General features: G+C 51.2%; 1 protein-coding gene across 8 annotated transcripts in view; it reads left to right on the top strand.

The window, feature by feature from the left end:
- The window catches only part of LOC128574950 (MOB kinase activator 3C), a 66,927-nt gene continuing 52,375 nt past the window's right edge, over positions 1–14,552 (top strand). The window contains exons 1-4 of one of the 8 annotated variants that reach the window (XM_053576045.1): positions 1–213; positions 3,389–3,846; positions 5,895–6,097; positions 6,409–8,638. In XM_053576045.1, the coding sequence (XP_053432020.1) occupies positions 3,429–3,846; positions 5,895–6,097; positions 6,409–6,438 (651 nt within the window). In that variant the 5' untranslated portion in view covers positions 1–213; positions 3,389–3,428 and the 3' untranslated portion in view covers positions 6,439–8,638. The other 7 variants (XM_053576035.1, XM_053576036.1, XM_053576046.1 and 4 more) reach the window with 7 other exon arrangements.

Here is a 14,552-nt window from a genome sequence, read left to right as displayed (position 1 = left end):
CCCCGCCCCGTGGCCGCCGCGCGGTTGGGCCCGGGGCGGAGCTGGCGTCGCCTAGGGGCGGGAGGGCGGCTGTGGGCCCGGCGGGGCAGGCAGGCCGACGGACTGGCGAGCCGACCGGCACGGCAGGGGGCTGGCAGGCGAAGGGCGAGCCGGTGCGCGGGGAATGTGACCCTGCGGCCAGAAGAGGACTGAGCGCCGTCCCAGAGGCGACCGGTGAGTGAGCTCCCGTGCCCCCCGCGGCCCAGCCTTCCTTCCACTTTCATTTCTTCGGCTGTCCTGGAGTGGCACCATCCGGAGGCGACCTCTGCCCGAAGGCAGGCTGGCCACTGTCCTCAGGCCGGGGTCTAAGACTCAGATCTTTGAAAGTCAGGGTTGGGGGTGGCAGTGTGGAGGGGGCGTGTCTCCGGGAGCGGAAATGTCAGGCCGGGCCCTCTGGGTCCTACGACCGACCCGTGGGGCTCTGAGAGCCGGGTTGAAGGTGGGGGTATGCGTGTGTGCGGGGCAGGGGAAGACAGGGTGCGTGGGGAGCTGGACGGGAGGCCCAGCGCCGCGCCGGCGGGGAGAGGAGAGTCTTCGCCTCTACTTTTAGATCTCTGCCATGTAGAGCGTCCCAGGCTGAATTCTGAGGTCAATCTGGGGCCATTCTTTGGCCCAGATGCTGTGCCAGGGTCAGGGAGTGGAGATGCGTCCTGGCCCAGAAACAGGCTGGGTCACCCTGTGATTTTCCTTTGGGAAGCCCAAATGCCCACCGAGGGAGTGAGCAAGCCACTGGCCAGCCACTCTAGGAATAACAGGACGTGCAGCATTAGGAAGTAGGGTCAGGAGGATGAAAGTAGTGGTTATGAGGGGGCATGAGGAGAGGTAAGTGGCCTGGATGGGAGAGTACCTCCCCTGTCCCCACCCCCAAGCTTACATTTCCTGGGAGTGGAGGAAGGAATGTGGGATTCTAGCTTACTGGTCAGAACACCCAAGTTGCTGTGGGTCAGGATGTTGGGGGCAGGAAGTCTGGGCTGTTTGGTGGGCAAGATGCTTCCCCCTCTCCCCCCACTTCCCTATTCTTCCCTATCTCCACCATACCAGTGACCAGCCAGTGCAGGAAAATGGTCCTTTACTCTTTTGTCACTAGCTGAGCCCCAACATGTCCCAGTTCTCAGTTCTGCTTGTAACTTGCTGTGGAAATGCAGGCTCCTCATTCTGGGGCTCAGTGTCCTCATCTGTGCAAGTGAGTTGGGCCAGTTGATTTCTCAGGGCTGTTAGGGTCTAAGCTTTTTGTAAAAGCTGAGCACTGACTTTGAGCCAAGCCCCGTCCTAAGTTGTGGGTCAGGTGGGGACAGCAATGACCAAAGAGCAGCCTCTCTCCAAGAAGGAGCTCTGGGTTCAGCAGCTGAGGCAATGGGAGGAGGCAGCATTCCTCCTGAGGATGTATGGTGGGGCAAGTGGAGGGACCAGCATGGCAGGAGGGGAGTAGGGGCTATGCTCAGGGATCAAGAAAAAGCCCAGGGTGGTTGGTGTAGGGAAGTGGGGTGTGAGGCAGGAAAGGCAGGGTGTTGTTGAATGCGAGGGTAAGGACCTGTTTGTAACTGTCAGTAAAGGGGGCCAGGAAAAGGTGGAAAGCCCCAGAACACCACCTAATTGCAGTATGAGTGATTTTCGAAGCACCTTCACCAACCAGAGTTTAAGAGATTCAGCAAGTAAAGTGTAGAAATCTCCTCCTCTTTGCCTACCCTGGGGACTTGTTTGGGTGGGAAGTTAAGTAAGGAGTTGGGATGGATGAGATGAACTTCTGCATCTTTGAGGTTTCTTTCAAGAGGACAAGATCCTGCCAGAAGGCCTGTCCCTACTCTCCAAACTCCTCTCATTTTCCTTCACTGTCTCCATCCTGGCCTGCCTGTTATGAGTACAAGGAAGGACCCTTGTTGCAAACATCTCCACTAGTTTGATTGTTGCTAGAAGTAATTCGCTCGCCCATCCCCATGCCATATGTGCCATGCCTTATGGTTAGACTCAGTTTTCACCTGTTTCCCACTCTCCCTTCTCCAATCCTGTCCCAGACTTACCAGAGATGTGAGAAGGGAAAATGCTCCAGTCAGCAAGTCAGAGGTCAAGCCCAGGCTTTGTCTGTGGCTGTAATCAAGGCTCAGTGCAGGGCTGAGGACTAGACCTTGAGCTCAAACTTACTAGAGCCCAGGTCAGAGTTCAGTCTGCAGCTAGAACTAAGTACTTAGCTTACACTCAGCCTTAGTGCTCTGTCTATGGCTAAACCCCAGTCTCAGCAGGTGCCTGGGTTTGCATTTCCTAGTAGCTCATAGATGAAACAAGATAACCACCCTGACAGTCTCAGAAACTTGGCTGTGTGGGGGCCAAATCCATGGTACTATAAGGGGTCACCCAGTAAGCCACTAATGGTACTGGGACCACAACTCAGGACTCTTGCCTCTTAGATCACTAACCCCACCCCCAGCCATACACACACACACACACACACACACACAAGGTCTCTTCTGAACCTGGGATCCTTCTGTTCTACAAGGCAAAGCAAATTTCTCTGAGCTGTAGATGGGCCGAGAAATGACTGGGTAGAAATGACTGTACTCTCCTACCTACCAGTGCTAGACTCATAGTAGGTGCTGTAGGAATGTCTACTAAGTGTCAGGGGCAGGAGAAAGGGACAATGGCCTGTTCAGGTTTGGGGCAAGAGGAGGCTGGCTTGGGAAGAGGGCTCTCCTGCCATTGTCAGAGGAAATAGCACCCTTCCAGACCTGCCACCCTCTTCCTCCAGCCTGCAGCCATACTCAGAGGCCTCCCAGCTGGCTCACATGAGGGCCTTTTCCTCTTTCAGAATGAAAAAAAAAAAAAAAGGAAAGGACATTTTTAGTAGAAAAGTCCCTCTTGCTCCCTGGGAATCCCCGGTGGCTGGATGGAGTACGGGATATCCCAGAGGAAGCTGAAGGCCAGGGACCTCCCTCTGCCCCCAGCACAATACAGCTGGGTTCTCCCACGCTGTACCAGCTGGCCTTTGGGGATCCCAGAGGTCATCTCATCCAGGCCCCTATCTCCTGGGCCTGGATGGAGCCTGCAGCAAGCCTCTGAGATCACTCAACAGCAAGTCTAAGTAGCACCTGTTTGGAGTCCAGGCCTGAGATGCAACGGAAAGCAGAGAGTAAACAAGATGGGAAGGCTGTGTGAGTCTAGCAGGGGAGATTGAGGTAGCCTGGAAAGGGGGCAGGCGCTGGACCTTCCGGGAGAGGGTTGAGAATCCAGACAGAATGTGCAGAGGTTGAGCAAGGGCTGCGAGGTGAAGAGGGTAGGATGTATTGGGAAGTCAGAGCCTAGCTGATGAGGCTCTGACAACCAGGTTCCCCCATGTCCTTGTTCCTGGCATCCTCAGGTCTGAGCCCCTGGACACCAGCCTCAGGCCTGACCTGGCAATGGCACTGTGCCTAAAGCAGGTGTTCGCCAAGGACAAGACGTTCCGGCCACGGAAGCGATTTGAGCCGGGCACTCAGCGCTTTGAGTTGTACAAGAAAGCACAGGCCTCTCTGAAGTCTGGCCTGGACCTGCGCAGCGTGGTGAGGCTGCCACCCGGCGAGAACATCGATGACTGGATTGCGGTACACGTGGTGGACTTCTTCAACCGCATCAACCTCATCTACGGTACCATGGCTGAGCGCTGCAGCGAGACCAGCTGCCCGGTCATGGCCGGCGGGCCCCGCTACGAGTACCGCTGGCAGGACGAGCGCCAGTACCGGCGGCCAGCCAAGCTCTCCGCCCCGCGCTATATGGCGTTGCTCATGGACTGGATCGAGAGCCTTATCAATGACGAGGAAGTCTTTCCCACGCGTGTTGGTGAGCACTGCTTCGCCCAAGGGTCAGGCCTAGCAGAGAGGGAGGGAGCCGCTGGGAGCCCATTCCACAGATGAGGCATGTGGTGCAATTTGGCAACAAGGGGTTGTGGGCTGATTTTCCCTATTTTGTAGAAGAGAAAAGTAAGGTTGACACAGGTTAAGAATCTTGCTCAAGGTCAACTATTTGACTAGGACTGCCTGACTCCCAGTTTGGGGCTCTTCTTGTCTGAAGTTTAAGCGTGGACCACTGTGGCAAGACCCCAGACACTATGATTCTCAGAACCTTCCAGAACAGGTGCCCCAAGATGTTCAAGGCAGGTTCCCCGCTGGCTGATCTAACCTCCAGCCTTCTGGAAGGTCCTGCTGACCCCTGATTCCAGGAGAGGGAGGAGGCTTGAGGTTGGACTGCCTGGATAGTATCTTCCCCTCAGACTGGGGCTCTGAGGGTAGAATTTTTCCTTGTTAGACTCAGGCCATGGGGCCTTTCCTTATCTTAGCTGGGCAGCCTGGTGAGCCAGGGAGAGGAAGGGAGATGAGTGATGTCACCCTGGCTCTGCTTCCCCACCCAAGCAGGAGGGGGGTGTCAGTCAGGGTGCTGAGCAGACATGACACTGTGTTCATCACAGATTCTCACCTGCACCTGGGCCCAGCCCCTACCTCGCCTTGTGTTTATCCCTGTAAGGCTGTGGGGAAAAGCAATGGGTGTGGCAGGGGGGCAAAGCCCAGAGGGGAGAAGTCTGAACGCTGAAGGAAGCTGGGCCCTGAGTCACAATTCAGCATCCACAGCTCCTCCCCAGCCAGTGGCCTGTCATTTCTTGCACTGTCAAGCCCAAGAATGAGTACTTGATATTACCTAGGAGGAAACTGAGACCAAGAGATGTACAGTACACTGCATTGGGTGGGGTTCAGAACTGGGGCTCAGGTGTCTTGGGGTCCAGGGTCCTAAGTCTAGGTGGGCAGAGTAATTCTGAGGGACCAAGGCTGGGTTGGCAGGGCTCAGCCCTACCTGAGAGCAGTGAAGAAGAGGAGCCAGGTAGGCCAGGCATGGATCTGACTCTGGGCTCATATTCCATCCTAGCCTGTGCGCCCCCTGGGGTGTCTTAACCCTGGGCTGACTTTGCCACAGCAGGAAGGGAGCATATGCCACAAAGATCTCCACCCTGGGGAGGGGGGGCTGTGTGGAAACTGGGCCTTTAACACAGAGTCTGAAGCTTCCTGTGGGCAGGGTCTGTATCATTTATCTCTGACAGGTGCAAAGAGGGTTTGAATCCTGCCTCCAGTTGTGTGGCCTTGGGCAAGCAGCTTCATCTTTGTGCACCTCCATTTTAGAATGGCAGTCAGACCCATGAGCCGAATTGTCATAAGGATTAGAGGCAGAAGATACAGAGGGCCCTGCACAGGACCTGGCTCCTGGATGTTTGTGTTATTGAATATTTGAAGGCATGAGTGATACCTGAACTAGTTCTTGAAGAATTAGTATTTTCAGGATTGGGGGGCTGGGACTACTGTGTCAATGTTGAAAGAAGAAGGACTTGGGGTTGGGGAGGGCTGGAGAGGGAGGTCAGGGTTAGATCATGAAAGACCTGAGCAGTACCATGCTGGGAAGTTAGGACACAATCCTGAAGGCCCAGGTTTTTTAAAACAGACCCAGATGTTGATGAACTCCCCTTGGAATCGTATACAAGGTGGTATGTAAGTGACCCTGCACATGCACACATTACTGAGGAAAGTTCGGATCATACTTTCATCATAGTCTGAGAAAGCTGGTCAGTGACCCCCTACAAGATTGCACAGCTGGTGGGAAGATGGGGAAGATGAGGAGTATTTCAGCTGGGAAGGGACACAGTCAGATGTGTGCTTCATTAGAAAGGCAAGTATGGGAGAAAGTGAAATCACTCTCTCCATTTCCCAAAGGGAAGTGTACTGAGAAGTGTGCTGGGAGAGAGCTAGGCTGGTGACAGCTGCCTATGTGTGGGAGAGCAGTGTCAGGCAGAGTTTGTCACCAACATGGTGATCTCACTCTCCCTTCTGCACCTCCTCAACCCCTAGGAGTTCCCTTCCCCAAGAACTTCCAGCAAGTCTGTACCAAGATCCTGACCCGCCTCTTCCGAGTCTTTGTCCATGTCTACATCCACCACTTTGACAGCATCCTCAGCATGGGGGCAGAGGCACATGTCAACACCTGCTACAAGCACTTCTACTACTTCATCCGGGAGTTCAGTCTGGTGGACCAGAGGGAGCTGGAGCCACTGGTGAGGCCAAACTCCCTCTGCCCTCCCCACCAAGGCTAGCCTCTGAGTTTTCAGATCCAAGGGCTACCTGCTTTAAGAAACCTCCAGTGCCCAAGTGGATAAATTCAGGGAAGACAATTCATTTAACAGTGGATCCTGTACTTAAATAGAGAAGTATCACTTCATAAACCCAAATATGCAGCCTGGAGTTAGAGTTAGCGGGTGGGAAGAGGCCAGGCTCAGGGAAAAGAGCAGCTGGGCCCTGTGGTTTGGGGAGGGCTACCCAGCAGGCTGAGCTCTGACTGATCCTTCCCCACCTTGTGTCTCTACAGAGGGAGATGACAGAGCGGATCTGTCACTGAGCCCAGGCCTGGACTTTGTTGCCAGTCAGATGGACCATCTGAACACAGGATGGCTGGGGAGGGAGGCCTTAGGTGTCTGGTGGTAGAAGACTCTGAAGGCCCAGGGAACCCTCCACATACCCAAAGCCTCTGGACTTCTGGTTCTCAGGAGTCTGCCTATATGTCCCCCTGACTGCTTGTGAAGGGAGAAAGGGAAGGCTTCCAGTGGGCAAACAGAAGGAAAAGGGAGTTAAACCTCTGGCATGAAGTGTGGAAGTGGTATAGGATAGAGGATTTCTTCTGTGATGCCTGACTTTTCTATGGTGGTTCCCAGGCTTATTTGAAGAATGTGGATGTGGCTGAGGTGATGGCAAGGAGGGTATAAGTGAGTGACCAGCCTGTATGTGAATGAGCACAGATGCCAGGGTGTGTGTGTGTGAGATTTTGACTGTGGGGTATATCTGTGGAGCAAGCTGCCTTAGACCCTCCATGGCACATAGTAAGCCCTGCATAAACATTGGGCAGATAGATGGACAAATGGGGAGATAAAGAGATCGGGGTCATCAGAGCTTGACCATTGTAAGAGGGATGACAGGTCAATGTCCCCATTCAGTGTACATGACCATGTGTATAAGTACACAAATTGTGATTGTACTTGCAGCTCTACATTTGAACCTTCCAGGCTACCGTGTTCCATCAGCATGAGTCTTGGGGAGCTGTGGGGAGGTGGGTGGGGGAAATCTTTTCCTGACTTCCTGCAGACACAGGTTCTGATTTGCTCAGCCAGAGATGCCCAAGAACTGTCATTTCATTCATCCCTTTGTCTCTAGGAGGGCCTGATTATAGACAGCCTCCTGGGGCTTGGGAATGATCCCTCATGTCCACAAAGGTCCCCTGACCCTTAAACTTGGAATCATACTCAGTCTAGCACTCAGAATCTACAGACATGGTTCCTCCAATCTGAAGCCCAGAACAAAATAATCCTTCAGCTCAAGGAGCTAGTAGAACTTGACTGGGAACTTGAATCTTGTCTCCCATCTCAGACATTGAGGATCATGTAGCTGGTGAATGGAATCTTCCAGGCTTGGAGAGCCCTTACTTAAAAGTACCTACCTTGGCCAGGTACGGTGGCTCACACCTATAATCCTAGCACTCTGGGAGACTAAGGAAGGTGGATTCAGGAGTTCAAAACCAGACTGAGCAAGAGCAAGACCTCATCTCTACTAAAAAGTAGAAAAATTAGCCAGGTGTTCTGGTGGGTACCTGTACTCCCAGCTACTTGGGAAGCTGAGGCAAGAGAATCACTTGAGTCCAAGAGTTTAAGGTTGCTGTGAGCTAGGCTGATGCAACAGAGTGACACTGGGCAACAGAGTGACACTTTGTCTCAAAAAAAAAAAAGTACCTTCCTCCTTTCCTCCCATCCCCAGATGGTTGGATCTCAGAACACAGCTATCTCCAAAGAGACTGGATGTTCATTCAGCACTCCATTACTCAGTAACTCCATGCCTGACCCTCTGCCCAGACCCACATACGGTGAAACTGAGGCAGAAGCTGGGTTCTGCCTTCCGAGAGCTTCCACTCAGGGAGTCCTGGATGGAGAGCCAAGAGTGAGATCATCCCATCTCACTCTCTTAATGTACACAGGAGGAAACTGAAGCTAGAAGAGGAGGGCAACCCTGTCCAAGCCTTCACAGTGAGGCTTTAGTGAAGCTGGAGTAGAAACCAGAGATCCTGACTTCCACCTGGGGTCTGTCGATTGCTACACAGAGATGCACATGGAAAGAGGGTTTGACAGGATACTCCAGGACACAGCTGTTCCTGCTTTAAGCAAGGATTTCTAGCCTGATGCCAGAATGCCCCATTACTCCTTAGGTTGGCTGGGGTTGTCTCCTGAGCTAAGCTTCCAAAGTTGGACCCAGCTTGATGGCTCAGAAGCTGCCTGCCCTCTGGGGAAACAGAAGGGGCTTTGGACCCAGCCAGGTGGGCCTGGGACTTCTACATCTGCTGTCTCCAGAATTGGACTGGGAGCTTTGCCAGAGGCTCTGGAGTGAGGAGAGGTGGAGATTCCACCGAGCTAGACTGTGGCAAGGACTGATTGGGGGGGAGGGGGAAAATTATTTTTATGAAACAGAGGGAAGACTTTATTGTTATTTTTTTGTAAAATAAAAGAGGCGAACGAAAGCAGCCATTGCAGGGAAACTGTGTCTGGGTGCCACATGGATCCTGGCAGACTGTGGCAGGGGCTAGGTCAGAATGGGGATGGGTGGGCCTTTTGTCCTGAGATCCTGGACTATGTAGAGGGCTGGTTGATATGGTAATGTTTGGCTCAGCTCTCTGCAGTGGGGACTCTAAGGGCTCTGGGAAGACCAGGCAAGGTGGGACCCTTAGGGTGGAAAGGGCCTTCCAGGAATTCAATCTGATGGGAAACTTTGCTTGTTTTAGCTCAGATCACCTGACACTGGCTATTCTCATTCCACTCCTTTAATCTTGGTGGTTTTTTGAGCTATGGTGGCAATACAGTCCTAACCCTAATTATAGGAGAGGAAGCTATTCTCAAAGAGGAATATACTGGCCTGGCTCAGTGGCTCATGCCTATAATCCCAGCACTTTGGGAGGCCAAAGTGGGAGGATTGCTTGAGTCCAGAAGTTCAAGATCATCCTGGGCAACACAGCAAATCCCTATCTCTACAAGAAAGTTCCCCCACCTCACACCAGAATTAGCTGGGCATGGTGGCACCTACCTATAGTCCCAGCTATTTAAGGGGATTAGGTGGGAGGATTGCTTGAGCCTAGGAGTTCAAGATTATAGTGAGCAATGATCTTGCCACTGCACTCCAGCCTAGGTGACAGAACAAGACCCTGTCTTGTTAAAAAAAAAAAAGAAGGAAAAGTACTTGTTACTGGCTGGAGCTAAAGTGGAGTTGGTAAGACATAGGGCTGATTCCCAAGCTTACTCTCCAGGAAATACCTGCATCTCTTGGCTCGAGTCTTGCTGTCATTTCATTGCCCCTGACCCACAAGTTGCCTTAATAGGAGTTGAAAAACAGCTTGGTTCTTCAGTGTCAGGAAAGGCCCACCCTTTGCTCTTTCCTCTACCTGCAAAGGGGCCAGCCTAGTTTTGTGCAGAGGCTCTCCTGGGAGGGAGAGGCCTGGGTTCTAGCCCTGTCCAGCCCCTAAAGTCTAGTCCACAGCAAGTCCTTTCCACCTCTAGACCTCAACTCTCCATCTATTTCATGATCAGGAGTAGAAACAAAGGATTACCTGATCTCTGCTCCTTTATTACATACAGTCTGTAAACTGTTAATAACAATAGATAATGCTCATTGTGTGTCAGGTACAATTCTAGTGTTTGACATACAATAGCTGTTGAGTCAAGTCTGTCTTTGGCCAACTGCCTACCTCTCTTCCCTCCCTTGCTCTAGAATCTGGAAGGTCCTCCACTCTGCTACCCTTTCTTCTGCCTCAACTGAGAAGGCCCAAGGCCAACATTCCAAATGGGTGCTGTTTGCACATCTCCTATGATAGATCGTTCACTAACTCATCCGTCACTGGACAGCTCAGACTGTTACAAAGTCCCTGCTGTAGTATCATAGTCATTTTGAAATACACCATGGCAGTGAGAATAGATTCATATCTGAATTTTGTGGCCCAAGGCGTGCACTTTACATGGGAATGCATGTAAATACATCAGGAAGCTGACACAAGACTACTTTGAGAGACTCAAGGAGTGATAGTTAGAGGTAGAGATAAAAGAGAAAAGACAGAGCTGGAGCCTGAAGAATGCAGAGAAAATAGCTGGGGGCAAAACCTAGCAGGATAGGGTCCTAAGAGAGGTAATATATTAGAGGTAGAGTGGCAGCAGCTTGACTGGGAACACAGACTGGGCTTTATTTTCCCATTGGAGCAGGGAATGAGGAAGTAAGCCATCTTCTCCACCCTGGAGCAGAGCACCTACCTGTTGAGGAAAAGTTGCCCTACAACTCTTGGCTCCCATGAGCACTCTAGCTTCTTTGAGGTTTCCTTATCCCACTCTCCTCCTTACCCCTCAAGGAGCTGTGGAATGTATAGTGAAAGGAACCACAAGCATAGCTGGACATACACCTGCTTTGGGGAAGCCCTCCTTCTTCTGAGCCCCACAAAGCCTTCATCCAATGTTAACTGAACTTCCTTGCCATGTGGGGGACATAGCAACTTTGAGAACCTGGAACATAGGTCTTGATTGACACAGGACCATCAAGCTATTGAGTCAGGGGACAAAGAGGGAACAGCATGGCCTCTAAGGATGTGAGGCTTGGGTGAACCTGGAAGGGAATGTCTAGGAGAGGTCCGGATATATAGGGCCCTCAGGTTGCAGAGAAGGAAGAAGCTTGGAAGAAGACTCTTCCTCTCCAGCCTTCTCCCAGATTGGGAAATCTAGCAAAGTCCTGCGCGTTCTCTAATATTTCCAACCTCCTTCCATCACACAAATAAACAGATTGAGCCCAGAAGGGGAAAGGGAACAAACGTTTGTCAGGTGGATGATAGGAAGTAAGTCCAAGAAGCTCTTTAGCATTGCTCAACAGACCCTCACAACAGTCCTGAGCCAGGCAGGGAACGGATGTTTACTTCCATCTAAGAGGGAAACACTGAGTAAGAACCTGAACTAAATCCAAGTCAGCACTCTCATCTCCTCGGTGCATCTCCACCCTGGAGAGGCGTGCGTGGGGGGACGCTGGTTAAGGTATTAATCTATTTACAGTTGTTTTTCTCCAAGAAAATTCACTTTTTAAAGTTTTTTTGTTTGTTTTTTTCGGTTCTGAAATACTGGGGGTAATATTTTAGTCATAGTGAAATTCTGGGCACCAAGACCTTTAAAGAAATTTTACAGAATTACCTCCTGTTTTAGGAAAGCAGCATTTCTCCATATGTAAAAGGTATTTCTTCCTGGCATGCAGAAGCGCTCAGTAAATATTAATTACACTTGACGCCTCCCTACCTTCCCAGCCCTCAGTTCGCGAGCCCCACCGGCTTGCTAATAATCTCCCCGCCCCTCTCCTATCGCGCCTGCGCAGCTACTTAGCTCGTCCCGCCCCTCCACTGGGTAGCGATCTGGGCACAGGCACAGCTCCGCCCTCCACGCCCCTCTCTGGCCCGGCCCTCAGCGTGGCTCTAGCACCGCCCCTTCCGCGGTCTCGGCGGAGCAGTCTGCCGGTGCGGGTGCGCTACCGCTCCCTCGGGGAGTCTGCGGAGGTGAAGGCGAGTCAGCGAGGTATCCCTCTGAGCCACCTCGGGCGGGGGTCTGGGAATGAGTCCGTGTGCCCGGGAGGGGGAGTCAGGGCCTTCAGAGGGGCCCGAGGTCGCGACCCGATTCAGTTACATAGGAACAGCCGAGGGGGCTTTTTTTAGGACTGTGCTCAGGGCTCCATTTGTGACCTGACGGGTTGCGGTCAGTGACCGGATCAGCGGGTAGCGAGTATCTCGGTAGAGGCTCAGCCTGTGCCCAGGGTCGAGGCTCTGGTCCTGGTTTGAGTCTCAGCTGTGGGCTCGAGGCTTAGGCAGTTCAACGTCGTGAGTAGTTTTTCATACGAGGAATTTATGAAATCTGTGTACTACGTTATTTTAAAGTTAACTGCTTTCATTTGTTTTTGTAGTGTTTAAAAGCTCCTGGCCTGTGCAAGTGGCTGTCCAGTGGGGAGAGGTAATAGTGTCAGGCTGCCTGTCAGTGACACATCCGAGGCCAGTGCGGGTCACAGAAATGAAGTGTGGTTGGAAGAGCTTGACTTTGGGGTCAGGCAGTCCTCGGATCAGATCTCGTTTTTGCCATCTCCTAGCTGTGTCTCTGGGCAAGTCACTTCCCTTCTCAGAGCTTCAAATTCTCTTCTATAAAATGGGCATAATAGGTCATTGTGAAGGTAGAATAGGATTATATGTAAGTCACCTAGTGTGGCACCTGGCTTGCAATGGGTGCTGAATACATGGTAGCTGTGATTTCCAGCAACAAATGCATTTTGAACAGGGATACTTTATCAAAGATGCATTTTGAACCTGGGCAAAGAGCTGATGTGACCTGATCCTTGAAAGCCTCAGTGGGATTTCCCAGGTGGAACTGGGCTTGCAGGATGGGAAGGGAACTAATGTTTATTGACCACTGCCTGTATGCCAGGCAGTGTGATGGGCAAGTGGTGTATAATGTCTCACTGGGTCCCCACCCACCAGCCAGGTGCTTTCAGCCCCTCTCAAGAGAGCTAGGCTGAAAATGATGTGAAGAGGAGACCCAGGGTTAGGTTTTATGTGAAACAGAGCCAGCTAGAGACTTTGGTGCCCCAACTGCTCCCACTTCTGTTCTTCTCTTCCTGTAATACATAGAGTTGTTTGGGCTCCTGACTTTGTCTGGAAATTCTGTTACTTTAGTACTTTAGCAGATATGGACAGAGCCTGGCAACTCGGGCTGCATGAAGCCAAACCATGGGGGAGAGAAATTCTATGAACAGGAGATGTAGAAGCCAGTATATGTTATGAAGTACATGTAGTCTCCTGTTATGTGGTCCCATAATACTTTTTAATAACTTGGTTCCTTTTGCATCCTCTTATTGAGTGCCCCTGTGATATTCCTGGGACACTCCTCAGAAACCTCATTGTCTACTATGTAGTTTGGACTATTCAGCCTCGCAGACAAGTCCCCATAACCTGTTCCCAAACCTCTCTCTGGCCCTCTTTCCCTTTGTTTCCCCAAACCTGTACCCTGTGCCCCAGTCAAAAGAGACATCTTTGTTACACACTCCCTGCCTGTTCTTGCTCCAGCCTTTGCTTGCATTCCCTCTTCCTGGAGTTCATTCCTCCTTCTCATCTTTCAAGGCTCATGTCTCATGTGACCTCCTTGGTGAAGCTTTTCTGACACTCTTGCTGGATTAGTTGCTCCCATTCCTGTCTTCTACAGCAGAGGCAAGGGACCATGGCTGTTTCCTTCCTCCTCTGCCTGGCATTTGGCTGGCACATACTAAGCCTCTGCAGTGTTTGTGGTTAAATGAGTCAGTGACATTTTTTATTTACACACTTTGGTCCTTGTTTTATGACCTGTCAGGTTCAGAATGAGACTTTGTTTTTCCACCTCTTTGTACCTAAGGAGAGCCCTAGTTTAGATCGATGATGCCCTAATTATAGGCATCAAAAGCAAGAAGGTGCAGACATTCTACACAAGCCACGATTCTTCATGGCTGTATGGTTTTCAGGTTCTTGTCTCACATTTACTGTGAGTTTTGTTGAGAAGGAGGTCGCTCTATTGAGAGATTCGCACTGAGGGTCATATCACACAAGCAGGGGAAAGCTCACAGGTGGTTTACTAATCAGTAACTCTGCCCTTGGCCTTGGGAAACAGTGATCCTTCCCATCTGGGACCAGCATCAACAAATTTACATTTTTCCTTGCCAGTACTCTCAGCATATGGACCAGAAGATTATTTGTTGTTGTTTTGTTGTTGTTGTTATTGCTGTTTTTTAAGAAAGTTATTTGTTGGGCGGTGCCTGTGGCTCAGTCAGTAAGGCGCCGGCCCCATATACCGAGGGTGGCGGGTTCAAACCCGGCCCCGGCTGAATTGCAACCAAAAAAATAGCCGGGCGTTGTGGCGGGTGCCTGTAGTCCCAGCTACTCGGGAGACTGAGGCAAGAGAATCACTTAAGCCCAGGAGTTGGAGGTTGCTGTGAGCTATGTGATGCCACAGCACTCTACCCAGGGCCATAAAGTGAGACTCTGTCTCTACAAAAAAAAAAAAAAGAAAGTTATTTGTTGATCATAGAAAAAGATACACGGCTTAAGATAGAAGAAGCTTGGGAACCATCTCATCCCTTAAAGAAGAGAAAGGACCTGGGGCCGGCGCCTGTGGCTCAAGGAGTAGGGCGCCGGTCCCATATGCCGGAGGTGGCAGATTCAAACCTAGCCCCGGCCAAAAACCAAAAAAAAAAAAAGAAGAGAAAGGACTTGATCAAGATTACACAAGGAATCAGCAGTGGAGATAGTTCTAGAAGTGAAACATCATGACTATTTTTTTCCTAGTTTACCACATTGTTAATATAACATCTGTCACTTATTGCATGTTTACTATATGCTAGACACTGTTTTAAGTGCCTTTAATTCTTATAGACTCAGAAACTGAGGCAGAT

Source organism: Nycticebus coucang, chromosome 22 (assembly GCF_027406575.1).
Source record: "Nycticebus coucang isolate mNycCou1 chromosome 22, mNycCou1.pri, whole genome shotgun sequence".
NCBI classification, from domain to species: domain Eukaryota; kingdom Metazoa; phylum Chordata; class Mammalia; order Primates; family Lorisidae; genus Nycticebus; species Nycticebus coucang.
The sequence above is the reverse complement of the archived record's forward strand: the minus strand, read 5'-3'. Positions and strand labels throughout refer to the sequence as shown.